General features: G+C 38.4%; 1 protein-coding gene across 2 annotated transcripts in view; it reads right to left on the bottom strand.

Annotated features, from left to right (window-relative positions):
- LOC139465807 (dolichyl-diphosphooligosaccharide--protein glycosyltransferase subunit STT3B-like) overlaps positions 1–21,560 on the bottom strand; it is a 38,519-nt gene extending 16,959 nt beyond the window's left edge. Inside the window, exons 1-6 of one of the 2 annotated variants that reach the window (XM_071247736.1) lie at positions 21,385–21,560; positions 3,975–4,083; positions 2,317–2,426; positions 1,617–1,705; positions 912–1,000; positions 728–793 (exon numbers count right to left, since the gene is read on the bottom strand). In XM_071247736.1, coding sequence (XP_071103837.1) covers positions 728–793; positions 912–1,000; positions 1,617–1,705; positions 2,317–2,426; positions 3,975–4,083; positions 21,385–21,560 — 639 coding nt within the window. Of the gene's footprint in view, positions 1–727; positions 794–911; positions 1,001–1,616; positions 1,706–2,316; positions 2,427–3,662; positions 3,690–3,974; positions 4,084–21,384 lie in introns of those variants that run through there. The other variant, XM_071247737.1, reaches the window with a different exon arrangement.
- Between the last annotated feature and the right edge of the window lie 1,255 nt (positions 21,561–22,815).

The raw sequence follows: 22,815 nt of genomic DNA, 5'->3' as shown, positions 1-22,815 counted from the left end.
ACAGTTAATCTGTTGCAGCATGAGGGATCATAATAGTAATTAAGGATGTCACGATACAACTATCTACCGATATGAAATGTATCGGGATAATCTATTTACAATACGATACGTATCATGATACTTACTTCGCAGCTATTTTGTGCTAATTTTTATATTTCATGGGGCATAAACTCTATTAAATAGGCTTAAAACTTTCTGAGTATCTGGAAAAAAGGAAATGTTCTACGTAGGTTGGTCCCATTTTGCCATTAAAGTCATTCCATTACTGTTTTAAGTGTTCCCGGTGTGTAACGGTATGGTATTAAAATCTGAATTGACTCAGAATTAAAATTTGAATTAAATTGAAGTGTGTATTGCGTATCATATCGTTAGAGAATATCGATGCACTGGTGTATTGCCGAATCACAATATTTCTAATAGTATTATTGCAAGAATTTGGTGTTTTATAACTTTTTTTGAGTAGTACAAAATACAGATTCTTCAATAGATACATACCATGACACAATACATCCTTGTATAGATACTGTCACTATGATCATGATGCTATTACATACTTTCCGTCACATGGAACATTTCTTCTGAATTGCTCATATTATCAATGCTTTTAAACATTCATAATTTCAAACATTCTCCATTTCTTAGCATTTTGCAAAAATTGGATAATAGAAGGCATGGTAAATATTAGCATGTTCTTGACTGTTGAACATGCAAAAAACAGTTTACTTACCATATAAAAATAAGACACTGCTGTGCAAATGGCCCAGAATAACGTTCCTGTTTTAACGGCTTTAATCTGCAAACAGATGGAATTCGTCAGAGTGAGTGAGATTGGGTTTAACCCCTTTAGAAACAGAAACTCATTATTATCAAGCATAACAGTAGTTCGAGTAGATTAGAAAACGTGGACTTACCCATAAGAAATACGTAAACATGAGGGCAAAAATGGCAATGCCCTCGTTATCGTAACTCCCCGCCACTGACCGGCTTATATAACCAGGGACTGAAACACAAAAATACACAAGAATGTCACCACCTCAATGAGAGTCAAGTAGACCTAATTCTAGCCAGAAATTAAAATAGTGCTGCTATACATAACTGGATATTACATTTAAAAACAATCCGTGCATGAATAAAAAATCTGTCTATTTAGCTATCACTATATTTCATCAACAACCAGACCTTTTCGTCACGTGTGGAACGAGCATTCATTGTTACAGCCATCTGCATAATGCTACCCCTGTGTCACAGGGCCATATGACACAGTTGAACCAATCAACTCAACTCAACTCAAAAGGTTGCACGGGAATCACACACGGTGAGACCCCCAAAGCTAACACCGTATTCATGTGTGTGTGATTCCCGTGCAACCTTTCGAGTTGAGTGACGAACAGGTCTGGTTGTTGATGAAATATAGTGATAGCTAAACAGACAGATTTTTTATTCATGCACCGATTGTCTTTAAATGTAATATACAGTTACATATGACTGTTTAATAATCTCACTTCGACTGGAGTAGGTCTGATAGTTTTTCAGATATTGTTGTAAACGTCGGTACCTTAAATTACATTCCAGACTATAGCCACAGATAGTTCTTCCCGATATTCCCTCCCACTTACCAATGGCAATGAAGCAGGCAGCAAACAGCCCAGCCCCAGCATTCCAGACTTCCTTGGTGAAGAAATACACAGCAAGTGCTGTAAGGCCACTGTAAAAAGCAGGCATCTTTATTACACCAGGGTCCCAATTTCCCACCAATATTTATAAGGTAAAAGCCACTTGGCTGCTTTACGAAAAAAATCAAAAGAAAAAAGAAAATCCAGATAGCGACCTGGCATCAGTAAATGCATAGAATTAGAGATAGGAATAGGATGCGGCGTCAAATACTGATGGATGGAATTAAAATTCAATTTCCAAAATTCTGACATAGGCTTCATGTAAGTTCTAAGAACAGTATTATGCATTACTGATATTACTCTTGAAGCTTGGCTCCTTTTATTTCCCCTGGCTCCGTGAAGAAAATGTTAGGAGCCATTGGCTTGTTAGGTAACAACTAAAGTTTAAGCCTGCCTATTCTAATCTGAGTCCCCACGGGGAAGAGAACCTAGTTATATGACATTGAACTGAGAATTGTACACTGTCTACAAAAGGATAATAGCACGACAATCAGCTGCCTTAGCATGCATAGAGCTTTTGAACTGCGGACATGTCAGTAGATCTTGAAGATTACATGATATTCAGGACAAATGCCTGCTGATGGATGCTGCAAATTGGGTTATTCATCAGTCAGGATACCGAGGTGCGCCTGTGTGGACTTACCTAAATATCGGAGCTAGGAACACACATATATCCCGGATGTGGACTGGGATGTTGAGAGCATTGAGGACCCAGTATATGGAGCCTGACGTCACCATCAGCCCGGGATACACCTGCAACCGATCAGTCGTACTTACATCTTTACACAACAGATCAGTCGTACTTACATCTTAACACAACCGATCAGTCGTTCTTATATCTTAACACAACAGATCAGTCGTTCTTACATCTTAACACAACAGATCAGTCGTACTTACATCTTAACACAACAGATCAGTCATACCTACATCTTAACACAACAGATCAGTCGTACTTACATCTTAACACAACCGATCAGTCGTTCTTACATCTTAACACAACAGATCAGTCGTTCTTACATCTTAACACAATACATCAGTTGTATTTACATCATAACATAAACCAACATCAATTGTAAAAGCACATTGGCAATACTTTGTAACACAATATCATACTTACATTGTAAAATAACACAATAAGATACTGACTTAGAAACATTACACTTCAATCGTAGTTTGCAGGGTCTGATTTAATACACTTGATCTAACTAGCGCCAGGTGCAAGTTGACATGAAAACCTAATGGAAACCAGACAATAACAGGTTGCGCCTTGGGCCCATAATTTTATCAACGGATGCATAAACTAGTCTAAATAAATATTCTCTCAGACAATATCGCCCAGTGGGTACCCTGTTGTAGAGTCTACTCACTGTTCCTTGACAATACAGTCCAGAGGGTACCATGTCGTAGCATGTACTCACTGTTCCTCAGACAATACGGCCCAGTGGGTACCATGTCGTAGCATGTACTCACTGTTCCTTGACAATATAGCCCAGAGGGTACCATGTCGTAGCATGTACTCACCATTCCTCCAACAATACTGCCCAGTGGGTATCATGTCGTAGCATGTACTCACTGTTCCTCAGACAATATGGCCCAGAGGGTACCATGTCGTAGCATGTACTCATCATTCCTCCGACAATACGGCCCAGAGGGTACCATGTCGTAGCAAGTACTTACTGTTCCTCCGACAATACGGCTCAGAGGGTACCATGTCGTAGCAAGTACTTACTGTTCCTCCGACAATACGGCTCAGAGGGTACCATGTCGTAGCAAGTACATACTGTTCCTCCGACAATACGGCCCAGTGGGTACCATGTCATAGCATGTACTCACTGTTCCTCCGACAATACGGCCCAGAGGGTACCATGTCGTAGCAAGTACTTAATCTTCCTCAGACAATACGGCCCAGAGGGTACCATGTCATAGCATGTACTCACCATTCCTCAGACAATATGGCCCAGAGGGTACCATGTCGTAGCATGTACTCACCGTTCCTCCGACAATACGGCCCAGTGGGTACCATGTCGTAGCATGTACTCACCATTCCTCAGACAATACGGCCCAGTGGGTAACATGTCGTAGCATGTACTCACTGTTCCTCCGACAATACGGCCCAGAGGGTACCATGTCGTAGCAAGTACTCACCGTTCCTCCGACAATACGGCCCAGAAGGTATCATGTCGTAGCATGTACTCACCATTCCTCAGACAATACGGCCCAGTGGGTAACATGTCGTAGCATGTACTCACTGTTCCTCCGACAATACGGTCCAGAGGGTACCATGTCGTAGCAAGTACTCACCGTTCCTCCGACAATACGGCCCAGTGGGTACCACGCTCTGTCATCAAACCAGTTGAGGAAGTTATAGAATCCATTTGTCACCATGTAGTGGGTTGAACGATAGTTGAACCTAGAACGCAGAAAAGATCATACAGTTTTGCTTTTACTTAGGTCTACAATGTTCATTGACATTCTTGATTTACAACATAAGCTTGTTTGTTGTTTAATGCTGCAATTAGCAATATCATGTGGACATGGTGGTGTGTAAATAATCGAGTCTGGACCAGGCAATCCAGTGATTGACATGAGCATCGATCTGCGCACTTGGGACCTCCCAGTCTCACCTCCCTTCCGGTTGGTCGACAGATACGTCCAGCATAGATTGCTGAAGACCCATTCAGCACTTGTGCTTGTGGTAAGAGGTGATTAAATGATTTACAACAAAGCATTTATCCAACGTCACTTACATTAGCACACATAGTATTCTTCACAATTGTGGCATAACAAGAAAAAAGACGGATTAGAAGTGTGGCAATTGACTGAAAAAAATTGAGATTGGTCAGAACCAACTAACATGACAATGGAGTGAGTGTGTAAGTGAGTGAGTGAGTGAGTGAGTGAGTGAGTGAGTGAGCGTTGTTTTATGTCTTTTTTTAGGAAATATTCCAGCAATATCACGGCGGGAGACACCAGAAATGGGCTTCACACATTGAACCAATGTGGGGAAGCGAACCTTGGTCTTCGGTGTGATGAACTAATGCTTTATCCACTAGGCTACCCCACTGCACCAGAACATATAAAAGGGGGTAGTTGGCAGGTGCGAATTGAGAGGGCAGGGGATTGTCTGGGTGTTCTGATTCCGAATATATTTTCAATGTCGACATGGTCCAAAACTAATGTTTTCAACATTTGCAGCATTGAAATGTCACATTTCTGGTCATCATAATCATAAGGACCAAACCGAAGAAGTATTTCATACACAGTTTTATATTATCATCATTATTGCATCATGAACTTTAGGAAATATAAAATGCCTTTGAAAGTGTTGAATTAAATAAAATAAGGACTTTGCAAAATTACCAATTTTTTACAAAATACCGAAAGCTTTTTGTTCGGATGTTCCTGCCACAGGCACATATCCTATATAAATCCCTGGGTCTGTTACAAGTCAGCAAGCCTGACCACCCGATCCCCTTAGTCGCCTCTTACGTCCAGCATGGTAGCTTCTTAGGACAAGCATGGGTTGCTGAAGACCTCCTCTAATTTGGACCTTCATGGGTCTACAAAATCAGTGACATCATTCAGCAACCCCCCCCCCCCCCCCCCCCCCACACACACACACACACAAACACACTCTATTACAATTCAATCAAGAAACAGTAAGTCTAATAGTGTTAGTCTACTTAGTAAGCATGGCCTAAGAAAAAAATGTTTACAGGAACAAACACAAAAAAATTGCTTGGTGAGCCCATCAAATACCACAGAATGACTTGCTATTCATATTCCAGGGACAAGCTGCTAATTTTGATATTCCACATCCTTGAATCAGACTGAATCAAATTGAATCATGTTAACAGGGTGATCATTGTCTCCTCTTATCTCTCATGTTGACAGAGCTGTTAAACTGTTGCACCAAGAAATGATATTTCACATGTATGAATCAGTGTGTCCACTTGATGTGTGATATTGTGATGCTGCAAGCCAGTCAGACAGCAGACAATCACGTTAAACGTTGAGATGATTCCTGCCCCAGACATGATAAATGTCAGATACCATCCACTGAACAATGTGGAATATTACACAGCACGATCTCTATGGGTCAAACAGCGATGATGGCTCAGGGACCGCAATAGGACAACTACTGGTGTTTCATGCAACATGTCAATAACAGATATACTACAAAAAAAAAGAAATAAACCACTACCCAACAGATTAACTAGAGTTTTTGTTTGGTTTGTTTGTTGTTTAACGCCGCACTCAGCAATAAATAAATGTAAATAATCCAGTCTGGACCAGACAACCCAATGATTAACATCGTGAGACATCGATCCACGTAATTGGGATCGATGACATGCATCAGCCAAGTCAGCAAGACCGACCACACGATCCCGTTAGTCGCCTCTTACAACAAGCATAGTCACCTTTTACAGCAAGCATGGGTTGCTGAAGACCTATTCTACCCCGTATTATCATGGTTCGATTAACGATAGTAATATTAAAGAATGGGTGGTTCTAAACTTCAATTTAGTAGTATTTTCTTAAAATTGGTAGAGACAAAATAAAATATTTAATTTTCATTTTATTTGAAAAGAAGGGGTGAGGGACATATATTAGTGTCAGGCTTGACATTAGCTTAAGTTCCACAAAAAAGATTTTGCAATTAATTAAATCAAAATTGCAAACAACTTTTTAAATATTAAAATATTCATACTTTTCAAACAAAGCATCTTTAATTTTTTTTAGGAAGCGAATATATGGATGTCAACTTCTTTATTATGAGGAACACAACGTTTCGGAGTATATGCTTACTCCTTCACTAGGTGAATGAATGACATGAGGCAGAGAGCATATATGTACATGTAAGGACAACAAAATAAGATAACAAACGGTGGAAACTAACAAGGGAAGCCAACAGATGATTGGCGCTGATAGGTGATTAGCAATAGACAATGGAAGCTAACACTTTACAGTAATTAGCGCTGATAGTATGGAAGCCAGCACTTAAGTATCATAGATAAGTTATAGGTAATGGACACTGGGCAAACGGGAGGCCGGGGTAATTAGCACTGATATGTGAAAGAATGGACATAGCACAGGGCAAATTGAAGCCAGCTGGGTGATCCTAGTCAGTGCTAATTCCCTCGCTGGCTTCAATTTGCCCCTTATCCATATATTCTCTTCCTTATGTGTATCAATTCTAAATGACTTTCATTGATTTAATTTTTTGGTTTTACAAAAGCCAATAAATTATATACAGGTAAATAAAATACACTGGTCAAAAATATTTATTGGTGTAAAAATAGATTTGTTAAAAAACACAATTAAATAGCTAACCAAAATAACAACTTGAATTATCCCGCTCACCAGATGTTTCTGACCTCCTTGGCATGCTTAGTATTCAAATATTCATGGCATTATTTTGTCATAACTCACCAACGTAACTTGCAATTCATGCTACTGAACCTGCTCAGGGTGTCTAGATAGACAAGACAGATACAAGGCTGTCTCACTTAGTTACCAATATCATGAATAAGATGGAATAGCGTATCGGGCTATAACTCTCTCCTTACTAGTGTGTGTTTTCTGTATGAATATTAAACAGCTCAAAAATAACCAAAAAATGACTTCAGCATGTTCAGTATCCAAACCAAACTACCACCAGATCAAATATTGACCACTGCACCAAACTGTAGCTCACCTGGGTGTGTAGTCAACAGCATCAATTGACAAGGACAGACATTTAAGATACTGTCAGCATTGACATCAAAGTTTCTTTTCAGCATGTTAAATACCTGACTTGTTTTGTTGATTCAACAACCATAATAACACTTCAACCTTAGACTAACACTTAAGTCTCCTAAACTATGTATAATTCTAGGGGCGGTCGGGTAGCCCAGTGGTTAAAGCGTTCGCTTGTCACGCCGAAGAACACGGGTTTGATTCCCGACGTGGGTACAATGTGTGAAGCCGATTTCTGGTGTCCCCCGACGTGATATTGCTGGAATATTGCTAAAAGCTGTGTAAAACCATACTCACTCACTCATAATTCTGATAGAAACAAACAACTCTATTCATATTGAAAAGGAGCCCAAGTGAGATGGGAGATTCAGAACCTGTGGAAAATCTAGACTTGCTTCACTTAGAGCCATAGCATTACAATAAGAAAGGGACAATAATATGGTCCAGGGGCTGTGAGACAGACACTCTACTTCAACCTTGCTATCTAGAGAAAAGCATTAATGCCGAGTTTCAGTGAATTTGGTTCAAAATATTCAGAGATATATGTTTTTATGTTGATATGTTTTTTGCAACAATGTTTACATCAACAACTGTTAAACGTCTTCAAAATGCCTTCAACCGTCACCCACACCATCAGCTTTTGGCCAAATTTAAATCGTCATGTGGACATTTGACAATCATATCGAATTACCAATTACACTCGGAGCATACCATTGATTCACCTTCTAGGACAGAAGAATAACACATGACTGCACTGTTTCCTCTACAGCGCAAGCTGCTATTATCACCATTATGTACCCTCCCAAGGGGATTTTCTGTGGAAAAACTGTGGCGCTCAGGACAAATTCATCACCCCAACACCTACATGCTGTCACACACCAGCTACAGTTCCGGCAAATCACCCAACCTCACAATGAATTATTAATCACAGAATCGCATTCCAGTCAATGCAACTTTGGACAGAGAAAAGTGCTCTTTACTGTCAAGGTGCTAATAAAATCAAGGGTGTCAAATATTCATGAGTATTTTTCTAATACCTGCAATAAAACGGTAAATCGATACGATTCCTTGATTCTCTCTGCATGACACTTGCGGTTTGTGTTGGGCAGTTATAATCAATGTCTGGGTCGTAGAGTCTAAAACTTGTGTGTGTACGATCAAGCTTTTTTTTTCACGTCAAAAATGTTTTTAAAATTGAAATTTATTTTAAATTTATTTTAATTGAGTTTAAAATGTTCAATGGATATCTTAACATGAATAAATGACATTTTGTTTTATGGATAACGACTTCTTGTACTCTTCGTAAGGCTTTTCGGAGCTACTTCTTTCCCCTTCATCACGTAAAGGATGTTTTAACGCCAACACTTCTAATAAACATGTTATACTGCACAAATATGAGTAGTGAGTGAGTGAGTTGGGTTTACCACCGCTTTTAACAATATTCCAGTTATATCCTGGCGTGTCAGCTTAATGTGGGAGGAAAGCCCGAAGTGATGCAAGTCTCAGACGTTTACCACTTCGGTGAAACCCACGAGCACGGGAATGATGCTGACAAACCTAGAAACATAATCGGGGCGAAGCAGAATTCGAACCCACAATCATAGGTTTCTGGCTGGCCATTATCAGAAATCATCCATATTAGCTTGTATAGCCTATTTGCCCTTTTTATGACCCACTCAAGAACATTAATTATCCACAAGTCTTAGTTTTCAAATTATCACCAGACATGTCTGGCAACACCTATAACCATGTTAAAGTGTTGAATCGTTAATGAGTGCTGATTGTGTCTCTTGTGATTCCTGTGACTTTCATGGCAACTGTCCAGAGACAATAGACGGAAACCTTTAGAAATTTCTGATTCCTGACACTGCTGCCTCAAACTGTTTTCTCTATCATCATGATCATGAAGGAAAAATCAGTGGCATCCACACAATTATCATAACAAAAGCTGACACCAACATGATCAACACAATACCATTTAGAGGCGAGGTAAAATGGGAGTTAACATTGCATTCAAGATGACTGCACTTATATAGCTACATACATGCATGTGTGTGGCTACTTGTACTAGTCCAGACTGATGCCGATTTATAGAGCTAGCTCACTGAGATGGGCTGCCGCAGTTTAACATGAGTACCCCACTCAGACACAGTATACTGACTCTGAGCCGACCAGTCCTTGTTTTAGCCCCTTAATGCCGAGCACAAGACAGGGAACAAGAAGTTACATCTTTCAATGTCTTTTGATATGACGCGGCCAGGGATCGAACCCCGGACCTTCTGCTCTCCGAGCAGACGCTCTGCCACTTGACTACGGAGTCAGTCATACCATTTAGAACTTTGAAAAAAGAATCTTATCTTTCTTTGACTTAACCACAACGTCACCCCCTAAATATATTCTCATCAAAATTACATGAGTTGCATCCAGTTTTAAAAAAATTAAATATACACAGAGAAGTGAAATTTTGACCAGCCAGGCGGGCCACCTACTTTACGTTTCAGCAAGTCCTTCACAAAATTAACTGGCCACAGGCCAAAAAGGCCTGCAGTTAATTCAACCCCTGCTATAATACTGATTTATGTACAACTATTGTAATGAATATAAACACCCAATGAACTAAAATAATTAAAAAATACCTAAAATTTAAAAAAATAAAAAATAAATTAACTGTGGAGTAACATTCCCAAAATGCTTAGATCATGTAGATCGGGGTTCGTGACTTATATGTGTTTCTGAAGACAAATATGGCTACAAATCATTTGGCGCCACATGGCATAAAATGGCGCACTTCACCATGTTCACTCTAACTTTGTATGCAAACGCAGATTCTATTGCTACATCATTGGCTGAAATTCCATCCCAAACATGTTAAACATTGATTACTTCAAGAATGACATTTATGATAATGAAACTATTACTCTCATGTGTTTCTGTATATTATTACACGGAATAATGGTATTATGCTCGCAAATAGTTCATATGATACAACTTTTATTCCATATATATATATATATATATATATATTTATGATGCAGAAACAAAATCAGTTAATAATCTTAACGTGTTACTTGGTCTTTCTATCGATACAGATCTTAGATATGGATAATCGTTAACGAAATCAGAAAAAAAAAAAATATCGGAAAAGTAACTGAGCAAATATGCAAAAATCTCAGGGACAATACAACATACTTCACATCACTGGTAGTTGGTGACACATATATGCATGAATTAATTTGTGGACATTTAACACGTTTAACATGTGTAAGATATACATGTATTATATATATTTATATATATTTATATATTATTAGATATAATTTATATATGACACAATTTTCACATCGATAATCATTAATATTTCCGCCCATCGGCGATAATTCCGATTATTGATCTATTTAGCAAGTACTGTAACATGTATTGCATTATAGCTTGTTGTTAAACACCACACTCCGCAATATCCCAGTATTTTATGTTTTTAATGAAGGTGCTCACATGATTTCCCCCACTTCGCGAAGTAAGACCAGTTTTAACACAACATATATCTTCATCATCGATCAGATCATCTTGACTGGGTGCCACCATTTTCTTTGAAGCAAATGCAAGTGATATGAGAGGTGGAATCTGATTGGTCAATAGGAGGGACAGAGAAGGGACATAACTCGTAATAGCCACTGGTGGAGCTACGTTCGAGACCTTTACAGTTAACTGCCTTGCCTCGGGAAGATGAATCACGATAGGCCTGGACCATGACTGGAATATATGTACGTTAAAACACAACCAATCTATATATATATATATATATCTAAAAGTAAGTCCAGCCAGCTTTATTCCACATATCAAATCAGCATCAGAGAAATTAATGGTTTAAATTTTGGAGGAAAGAAAAGTATTTTGTAACAAAAGATTTCATGGACTATAAGTTTATCTACAGTCATGAATATCATGAAGCATGACCCATCTATTCATTTAAACACAGAAGCCATTAGAGAGGACTGCAATTCTTTTTTAATAACACCATCAATTTTGGCCGAAAACCAATTGATGCATTACATGTTTAGACTTGACATGACATCGTTCAGTTATTTCAAAGCCTGCTTTTCCAGCAGTTAACTGTTAACTAGGATACTTTCAACAGAATACACCGCCACACCGCTTCGCTCTGCATAGCTCACAGTTGGCCAGCATGCAAATATGAACCAAGCTGGAATAATGTTAGATGCTAATTGATCGGCGTCAGTCAGATGATATTTAAGGCTCAAGGCCTCCTGCAAGCCCGTACCATAATGGCAACAAGCTTTTCGTACCACCCATGGTCAATAAATGATGATTAATAAAAAGTTGACACAAGCAAAGCTTCTCTCCTTTTTTGTCTCAGGATGGAATATGTACCCAGTAGGTGTCCAAACTATTTGGTTGACTGGTTGAGTGAGCATAGGATTGACTGGGTGAGTGAGCATAGGATTGACTGGTTGATTGAATGAATAAGGGCATGGTTGAGTGAGTGAATGAGTGGTTGAGTGAGTGCATGTTTGAGTGAGTCATAAATGCTGATTAATACAAAGTTGGAAACAAGCAAAGCTTCTCTCCATTTTTGTCTCAGGATGGAATATGTAAGTGTCCAAACTATTTGGTTGACTTGTTGAGTGAGCATAGGATTGACTGGTTGATTGAATGAATGAATGAATGCATGGTTGAGTGAGTGAATGAGTGGTTGAGTGAGTGCATGTTTGAGTGAGTCATAAATGCTGATTAATACAAAGTTGGAAACAAGCAAAGCTTCTCTCCATTTTTGTCTCAGGATGGAATATGTAAGTGTCCAAACTATTTGGTTGACTTGTTGAGTGAGCATAGGATTGACTGGTTGATTGAATGAATGAATGAATGCATGGTTGAGTGAGTGAATGAGTGGTTGAGTGAGTGCATGTTTGAGTGAGTCATAAATGATGATTAATACAAAGCTGGAAACAAGCAAAGCTTCTCTCCATTTTTGTCTCAGGATGGAATATGTAAGTGTCTAAACTATTTGGTTGACTGGTTAAGTGAGCATAGGATTGACTGGATGACTGAATGAATGAGTGCATGGTTGAGTGAGTGAATGAGGGGTTGAGTGAGTGCATGTGAGTGTCATACATGCTGATTAATACAAATTTGAAAACAACTTTCTGTCCCTGTCACTCAGGGTGGAATCTTTAAGTCTCCAAACTGCGCTGGTATGTCCGACCTCTCACACGTGTCAGATCGCGATGACATATGGAGTCGTCACTGCCGATGTTGCTCTCAGGGTCGTCAGAAGCAGCATGGTGAGAGAGGATATCTTCTTTATTAGAACACGCATACCTAGAAATCTGTGTGTGTGTATGCGTGTGTGTGTATGAATGTGTGTCTGTGATTGTCTCCGTGTGCATGTGCACTGTTCGTGGACTCGGGCATGAGTCTATGGAGAGTGGGTGGTTGACTGACTGGTTGAATCAGTCAGTGGTTATCTGGATAGTTCAGTTAGTGAGTTGTTGATTGGTTGGTGAGTGAGTGTTTGGTAATGTGAGTGTTTGGCTGGTTGGTTGAGTCAACAAAAACAGCCACTTCAAGTTCAAGTATCATGACAAAAACGTAGTAATAGAATTTTCTTACATCATAATGTAGCCAGTATGATGTTCAATACAATGGCCAAGGAACAAAAGCATTAAAACGTAAAGTTAGCGCTGTTGCACTTCATTAAAAGTGAGTATTTTGAGGTCTGTATTTGTCACAACCCAAGCAAATCTTACAAGCGTTCACCTGCAGTCACTCATGCTACAACATGTAACTGCAGTAGATTGTTGCATAATGTATGCCGGTAGTCAGTCCAGGTATCATAAAAGACTGAGCCATGTGTACAGTGTAATGTGACACGGATATACAGAGTCTATGTCATGTCGTTTCGTCTTTGTAGTGCTATTTTAAGTCTACAATGGGATTTTGTGATTTGCAGCATTAGAAATGGGCAAATGTGGGAGGAAAGCCCGAAGTGATGCAGGTCTTAGACGTTTACCACTTCTGTGAAAACCATGAGCACGGGTATGGTGCTGACAAACCTAGAAACATAATCAGGGCAAACCGGGATTCAAACCCACAATCATAGGTTTCTGGCGTGTCCAAGGGACGCAACTCTGCGCAGCGAATTGCGACGCCTTAAACGACTGGGCCACCTGTGCACCCGTTCTTGACACAGGACAGCACTGGGTGACAAAATGGCTATGACACTTGAGTGTCAAATGGATCCAAGAGAGGCTACTCTCGTTTCCAGCACATCAAGATCATATGTAAATGCTTTGAAAACATCTTCCGCTTATTTCAGTATGGTCAACATCTGTATTAGTAGCTAGAGCAAAGGACCATGCCTTCTGCAAACACTCACACCATGCATGATAAGGTCATGTCAACCATGTCAATAAATCAGGAAAGTTTTGAAATGCAATCATTATGTGTCAAAGACATCCTTGGGGTTTACGGAAATTAGACAATGTTAGAAACGTCTATCAGGAATATATAAATCAACTTGCAGCAGAGTTGACATTGTGTACATCTGTACAGTGATACCTACGTCCCCTTTCAACTGACCAACAGATGACAACTGATAATCCCATCTGCACTTTGTCCCATACACAATAGGTGTGACTACCCAACAACGACGACTTCACCATAAGCATGATAAGTAACTCATTCCTCATTACTTAGCAATGGAAATTGTCATAATAATAACATAGAACTTTGAGCACTGGTGTAAGGAATCTAAAGCATAATAAATACTCATTAATATGTTTATTATAAATATCATATCAGACCAAAGGATGATGTCCATTCATTAGGTGTGGTGAATTGAGGTTTTATGTCGTGTCCAAGATTATTGCACTTATATAGCCATGTGCATGCACGTGTGTGGCTACTTGTACTAGCCTGGACTGATGTCGATTTATAGTGCTAGCTCACCGAGATACCATGCCGCAGTTTAACATGAATACCCCACTTAGACACAGTATACTGACTCCGAGCCAACCAGTCCTTGTTTTAACCCCTTAAAGCTCTCAATGCTACTGTCGAACCAGTTCGACAGAGTTTGTCACTAGCCGTGTTGCTACTGTCAAACCAAACATTGCAAGTTTAAAAAGTTTCAGCCAGACTTCTTTGCACACAACTACCAGAAACGGCCATTGTTGACTTTTGGCACTTCACGCTGAGCGGCATGCAGTCCGATATTTTCTTTATAATGTTATCATTTTTCACATTTGATCATAATTTATTGTTTGTTGACGTAAGGAAAACACTTAAGTTCCTTAATTTAAAAAAAATAGCAAATTTCAATGTAATTAATTATAAACAAAAACAATCTGAATCGTAACATCATCGATTGGATGGAACATTTACTATTATTCATCAACTATTTACTATTTATTAATCTCCAGAGCAGTCTTCACTCCTATTTGAATTAGTATTTGCTTCATATTTCTTCGTGATTGTCGCCATCAAATGTGTCAGTCTAAATCCGAAACCGTAATGGATTTCTGGCTCGCTGATTTTAATTTTAAATTATTTTCTAAAAACGAACGCTACGGAGACCGATATAGCGTATTATATGCCATAATAATAACATGATATTGTTTTTAGTCTAACATTACAAAAAGAACAATTTAGAATATTAAAGATGTTGAAAACTTTCTGACAACCTGCCGTCCTCTGAACCAAATAAAATTTTGGTACAGGACGACTGTATGGAGATAGTGCAAATATATATAGGCTCCTATATGTGATTTTGTACCCAAAACAAATTAAATTGTACCCAAAATACTTTGTGAATTTGTACCTAAGAAAATAAGACAATAGATCTATAATTATATTTGTTTTCATGTAGATGAACAGAACACATAATAAAATATTTCATCAAGTTCATAATATGATTATGACTGTGATCCTTGAAATTGATTGTTTAGTTTTGATAGAAAATTGACGTCTTGTCACTGAAGAAGAGGCCAGTTAACAGGTTAAGTTGGTTAAACCTAAGTTAGAATGTATTGTTTTGATAGTAGGTTAAGTTTAAGACACCCAAATTAATGCATATCTTTGAAATAATTCTAGGTAGATCTACAAAATCACATACCTACTTGGGTACCAAATCACTAGAAACTTTGGGTACAAAAGTCACTAGATTTACTGTACATTTAAACTTGTTTTCGTGAATCAATGGGATAAAAGAATTTTCGTCTCAATGATTCCTTTTCTCATTTTACACTACATCTACACGTCTCACATTTTGTCCTAAAATTATATAAATAGGTGAAAAATATGGACACCTCAGAAATGAGGGCTTTTAAAGTCATAATTCTACCTAACTTGTCACATGGTTTGACTTAGGTCTATCTCAGAAAAGTCCTCCTTATAAAACATTTATGACACTGACAATTTCTGGCACTTCGACAAAGAGTATTCAAGGAAAGACATATGTTTTTAATTGTAAATGGGACTTTCCTTTATAATTCTTGTTTCATGATGACAGGTGAACTTTTACACACACCAGCTGAGGTAGTTGTGAGACTGTGATTGCATACAATAGGAAAAACAGGTTTGCAGCAGTACCTGTATATGCAAAATAGACCACATAAGGTGAACTAAAGTCATGGGGCGTGGCTGACCAGAAAAAAATACATCTGGCAAGGGTAAACATGTATACAGGTATATTTCTTTTCACTCCAACCAGAAGACTGAGATAGCATTTTCTTAGAAACATATGGCTAACTGACCAGCTTATGTGCAACCATGGTTCTTGTGATTAAACAACAAAAAATTTCATGTACTGTTACAAGTAATGTATCATATTCATATTACAAATATATTTTAGAATAGTTTTATTTGGAAACAAACCACTTAATGCACAAGATGAATGTCCATATGAGTTTATTATATGTTAAGGATCTGATCAATTTATTCATTATTTATGGAATACTAAAATTAAATGACATAGTTACTTAAAATAGTTACTTATTCACTGACTGGTGTTCAGAGTGAAAGATAATAATTGTAGAATAAAATATCTTTAAACTAAAGATAATAATTGAAGTTTGATCAGTAACCATGGTAAGATTGTGTTGATGCATTGACCAATATTTAGTGTCCATACACACAATCATTGTGGAAAAAAATAACTACTAAATATAAAAAATATAACATAAAATCTTAAAACCTGTAAACAGCTGTAAATAATTAAACAATTACAAATCTATAATCAATATGCAATCATGGTGGTCTTCATATTTTTGGAATAATTTAGAAATGCTTGGTGAAATTGTTCTAAAATCATGTTAGAATCTATGAATGTATTTTGAAAGGCAAACTGTCCCAAATGTAATGTGGAACTAACACCGAAAATATGTATGTAGCATTTTATTGCTTATACATGTCCTATCATATTCAACAACGCAGGAATGTTATTTTGAAACATGTTTTGTCAAGCCCATTTTCGCGCACCTGTTGTAGAGGGTGTTCTTAAATTGCTGATTGAAGATATCCATAGACGTATTGCATGGAATGTTGAAACTTATCAGCGTGTTCATCGCAGAAATATGAAACATGCTCATTTATATTCACTGTAACATTGAATGGTGTGTGGCTGCTTGTACTAGTCTGGACTGATGCCGATTTATAGTGCTAGCACACTGAGATACCATGCCGCAGTTTTAGCCCCTTAATGTCGAGCACCAGACAGGGTAACAACAAGCACCGCGGCCGGGGATTGAGCCCGGACCTTCCGCTCTCCGGGCGGACTCTCTACCACTAGACCATGGAGGCGGTCTTACATTCATTAACAATGCTACACAAACAAAAGAAGACACCGTATTTCCTCCATTAAGCGCCCAGACATATACAGTAAACTACGTTTAAAACGAACAGGCTTATAACGAACTGACGGATATAACAAACTGTTCGTTTGGTCCCAGTCATTTGCTGTATATTCTATCATACAAAATTGATGGATATCACGAATACACTTATAACAAAATAACAGATATAGCAAACTCACCCTGTTGTACTGTTTGTACTCTGTCTTACTTACTTACTTACTTACTTTGGAGATTGAACGTGCCCTTTCCGACTGATGCGTATTTCGCACACGGGCCCGGCCAGGCCATTTAAAGTGTTTTTGAAAGGGGCGAAAGTGGTGTGTGCAACCCAAGAGGGGGCTTTAGGGGTTGCTTATATAGAATTTGGGAATTTTGATATTTGGATTAGATGCCGATGGGGTCGGAGAGGAGAACTAAGGCAGCTGGGTATGGTGGATGTTTGTTTGTTTATGTGATTTTGATTTGGTAGATTATAGTGTTTTTAGATGCGTTTTATTAGTTCCGTTTTTATTAAGAATACGCCTCAGGCCTTGAAGTTTTCTAGTTTATTTTGTGGGTTTAGTATTGCTTCTAGAGTGAGAGCCTTGTTTAGATTGAGGGTGGTTTGTAATGCGGTTCGATGTGTTAGGTAGTGTATGCAGTGGATGAGTGCATGTTCTGGGGTTTCTATTTGTTTGCAGTGTGGGCAGTTACCTGTAGTGTGTTTTTTTTTTAAATTTTAGGTGGTTATTTAGGTTGGTGTTTGGAGTTTAGTGATTATGATTACTCTGTCGATTTTGTTTTTGATGGATGTAGAATTTTTGGTTTGGTTGGTGGTTTGCTGAGTACTTTTTTGATTTGGCTATTTGAGTTTAGATATAGCTTGTGCCATTTTTTGGTGATTTTTTGCTTGTTTACGCTTTTAATTTCTGATTTTGAGATGGGGAAGTTTAAGCTTATTTCTCTGTCTCTGTACTCTGTCAACGATAATGTTTAAATGTATAGCGAACTGTTAATCCCTGAGCTGAGCTCCTCTCGTAACCAATCTGCCTATCAAAACACCCACAGCCAAGAGCTGCTGTTCAAAGCGGCAATAAACAATTGAAGGCAGTTGAGTTACTCTTAAGTACTGACACCTTGTCCTCAAATTACACCCTCAATTAACAATAGTAACACAGTGATTAGGCTATGGAATTAGACAAGTCCATGGAGTGACAGAAGAGAAATATCCTGCTACTGGTCGACAACAGCCCCGCCCACCCAAAATGTTCCAAGATGTCTGACGATCAAAATGCATATAACAACGACGGATATAATGAACTAAAATTAGTGGTCCTTTTGAGTTCATAATAACCATAGTTTACTGTATATATTTTTTAACCGAGAACCAGTGTTTATTGTTTTCAGATGCCCGATACCCTAGTGTTTTATAGAGGCCAGGCGTTTATTCCAGAAATATGGTACAATTGTTGAAGATTCAAGATACTCAGATCCTTGGCCTGAGAAGTGGCCCACGTGACTGCAGTCTATTGTCTACAGCCAATGAAATTCAAGCTTGATTAGAGCCTGCATCAAGATAGCGACAGTCCAAACTTACCACTACCAGATATGCAGGGAACCAATTAGCAAATGTTAAGTACCACTGAATAGACATTGATAGACAATAAAGGAAAGCATTATTATCTCTGATATTAGTCTGTGACTTTAACCACTAGTGTGTAGCCCCAGTCTAGTAAAATTACCTTCGTTCTAGTAAGCTTTGCTAATTATAGAAAGTGAGTGAGTGAGTGAGTATGGTGAGTGAGTGAATATTGCTTAACGCCGCATCAGCAATCTTGCAGCTATTCGCGGCGAGAGTGAGTATGATATTACGCCGCCTTTAGTAATATTCCAGCAATATCACGACTGCGGACTGAACCCGGGTCTTCAGCGTGATGAGCAAACACTTTAACCACAAGGTGACCCAACCACCCTGCTCTGCAAATGAAGGTCTATGGGGCATGTATATACAGGCACACACAAAGATCTACCGAAAATAATGTCAAAGAGGCAATTAAATGCCCTTGACTTAACTTGTGCCAGGTGCATGTTGACATAACCTAGTTGCACCAGACAAACCCAGGCTGCACCCTGGTCTGATAAATGTATCAAAGTTAAAAGAGATGGATGCATACATGCTAAATAAATATAATCTCAGATCTCTGACCATCCTAGTGACTATGGCATGATCTTACATAATTTGTTTATGTATTGTTGTAAAACATCATTGGAACATGTGCACATAATCTTGGAAGTGCCCACAGTTTGATGACATCAAGCCCAAGAAAGTATGACAAAGTACACATAACACGGGGAATAGTGATGTAGTGTGGTACTAAAACCTGAGAGTGATTGAATGTGTTCACTGATCGACGTTGTGTGGAAAAGTAAGGGTCGACACAAATCTGAATTTTTGCACTTGGTGCATGTGGAATATATAGTCAGTTGCACTTTTCAATAATTGGTTGCTCTGGTGCATGTTTTGTATGGTTAAATCGAGCCCTGAGTAGGCTCTAAAGATGTTGGCACAGCCTGTGATATTGATACAAAACAAATGCATTTCTCGCATGTGCTGGTGTCAAACAACGTTAATTCCCATAGATCATAGATTATTTCATTGTTGTTATATTACACAGCTTAATCCATACACAGCAAAACTTTCTAGTGTTTGGAATCTACCTCTAAATCCTTGATATAACGATATCTACAGGGTAATTGAGTCTGACCATGTGAAAAGGCTCATTCATTATCTGAAGCACATTGAATTCTGTATCGTATTGCTGATGAGAGAACATGAACATGGATGAGTATTTTATCTTCCTATATCTCTGCAGTACTATGACATCTTATTCTTAGTTACCATGGTTACCACATCCCTTCATTTGTTTCTAGTTCTTATCAGTTCACATGTTTTAGCTGATAATGTTATCAGTTTTCTATTGTCTATCAAAGCCACATGAATTAAGCATACATTTTTCTAAAAAAGTGGTTAGAAAATGGATAAACATGATAAAGTAGAGATAGGTAAAAATATGTCAACACATTATAATACAGGATTTGCATTAAACTGGAAATCAGGAAGTGTGGTGTAAATCATATCAGCAGGCTTTTCCAACAGGTCGATTTGTAGACCCAAGTGTGTGAGCGAGTGAGTGAGTGAGTTAATATTTAAAGTCACATTGGCACTGTTTCTGCCATTGTGACTTGAACAAGTTAAGCATTTATATTATATATAAAAACGTGTTGTCAAAGGGCAGTACAACAACTAGCAATATATCACAGATCATAATTGTAAAACTATTTTTAGAACAATAAAATGATCAGATTATAACAGACGACACATTATAAAAACAGGCTGTAGTTCGCCAGCAACAAAAGTTAGGCCACCATACTAGGGACCATGGTACCCCAGCAGGATTTACACCATTCCCCTGGCTACGGGCGATGATCAGAAAGATTAGCCAAACAGTTAAAATCAACAAAAATACTATGATTAAAATCACAGAGAAATGAAAAGATACTTTGAATGATACCGGACTTACATACCCTCCCATTTGTTGTAGACCCAAGTAATGAATACAGAAAAGCTTACCGTATATTAAACGATGCACAAATGTGTGTGTGTGTTAGTTATATTAATAATTGCTTACACTATCTTAATGATAATGGACTTCCCATTGTCAACATTGTACATGCCAAATGTAAAGGGGAAGGGAATGTTTTGTGGCATAGCGTGATACTTTATGCTACATTCGTCATCTTTACTTGGACTTCAACTAATTCTGTCAATGGTTCTGTAATGTGAGCATTGGACTTATAGACCAAATTTCCATTATCCACTTCCTCGCATTTTTGGCAAGAGGTACAGACATTCTCTAGGATTAACTTTTTTTAACCCAGTCAGATCTGAACACATGAACTAATGCTCCTGCTTATTGCCTGAAATCATTCTCCATTTAAAAATACAACTGCTGCATTCGCGAGCACGCAAAAACATGAAACACAAAGACGGAAGTGTTTACAAATTGTGCATCACAAACAGAACTGTGAATAGAAGAGATCGCACGCTTCCTCGCGAAACTCACCAGGGGTCGAATTCGTGGATAATGCTCTCAAATCGAATGACAGCGAACAGTCTAGAGCTAAAACCACCAAGCCAGGCAAGTGCAAGGATGAAGAAAGTGAGGAGACTTTTCCAGCCACCGGGGTTCCACATGGCAGAACGAATGTCTGTTTTCACAGCCATGCCGGTGTCCGCCATCTTGCAGCTTCTCTACACGTCATATATCAAGCAACCAATCAAAACACGGCACGCAGCTGCCCTCCGTCGTCGCTGCTATGCGTCCACTGACTGCTTTGTATGATATATCGACTAATGTCTGGCGAGCAGTGAATTTATTCTAGCTGCGACCCCTCTGATATAGCTTTGGATGATAATATGCCGCGTAAAACATAAATTGAAAAGGGAAAAAATGTCAGATGGACATTTTATAATCGCTCTGTAATAAAGCATCGCAAGCATTTTCTCTGTCATCCCCATCTAATCTGCTGTGTCGTGACGTATTTGAAGAAACGTAATTCAGCCATTTAACCCCCCCCCCCCCCCCCAACACACACACACAAAAGTTAAAAGAAAAGAAAAGAAAAGAAAAGAAAAGAAAAAGCAATAAATAAGGAAAAATAGATGATGTTTTTTTAAAAAACACATAACATATTTGTTAATGCAACACTCTAATTCAGTTTGTTAATGCAACACTCTAATTCAGTTTACTTCCTCTAATTTTCAGAATTATATTTTGTTCAAGTATCGAGCTCTATTTGGAATCTAATATATCGAGCGATCACTTTAAGAGTAAGAGGTATACGCATCACCTGAAACATATATGTGTATGAATTGAAGGCTTGCATGTTTTTCACTACCATTTGCTGTGTTTGTGGAACATAATCTCAAAATCCTATTTTTATTCCCACGTGTTTTTCGCAGACACAACTATATGGAGCTCGCGGGGACAGCACGATGCCAATCGAGTTCACGGACAATGAATAAATGAATCACAAGTAAAGTGAGATTCGTTGATCAGAATACGATATTAATTTGTTTTCTGGGCTAAATGGAAAGTGATACTAGTATCAAATATTTACATGCTGTTATAGTGTGTAAACAGTCGACATCATGCATTGTTATCCGTAGTTAATTTTTAAGTTAATCTGATCCACATGCGTATAAGACAAACACTCTTCATCAATTTAGGGGATATAATATTTATCAATATACAAGACATCTCGCACAACCTAATAAAGTCGATATCTAGGGCGTTTCCTCACCACAAAGACACAATATATACAATCTACCCACGCCTGTGGGTTTCCCCCAAAGTTGTATACTCCCCATGGAGCTGAGAATGAAATTCGAGTGCATACTGATCCATTGACAAGGGTAATAACAATGCAGGGTCACAAGCATTCAATGGAATTGGACGAATTATATACATCTATTATTAGTAGTAGTAATATTA

This window comes from Haliotis cracherodii, unplaced genomic scaffold (assembly GCF_022045235.1).
Source record: "Haliotis cracherodii isolate W230 unplaced genomic scaffold, xgHalCrac1.p SCAF_18, whole genome shotgun sequence".
In the NCBI taxonomy this organism is placed as follows: Eukaryota; Metazoa; Mollusca; class Gastropoda; order Lepetellida; family Haliotidae; genus Haliotis; species Haliotis cracherodii.
This window is presented reverse-complemented; position numbering and strand designations above follow the sequence as displayed.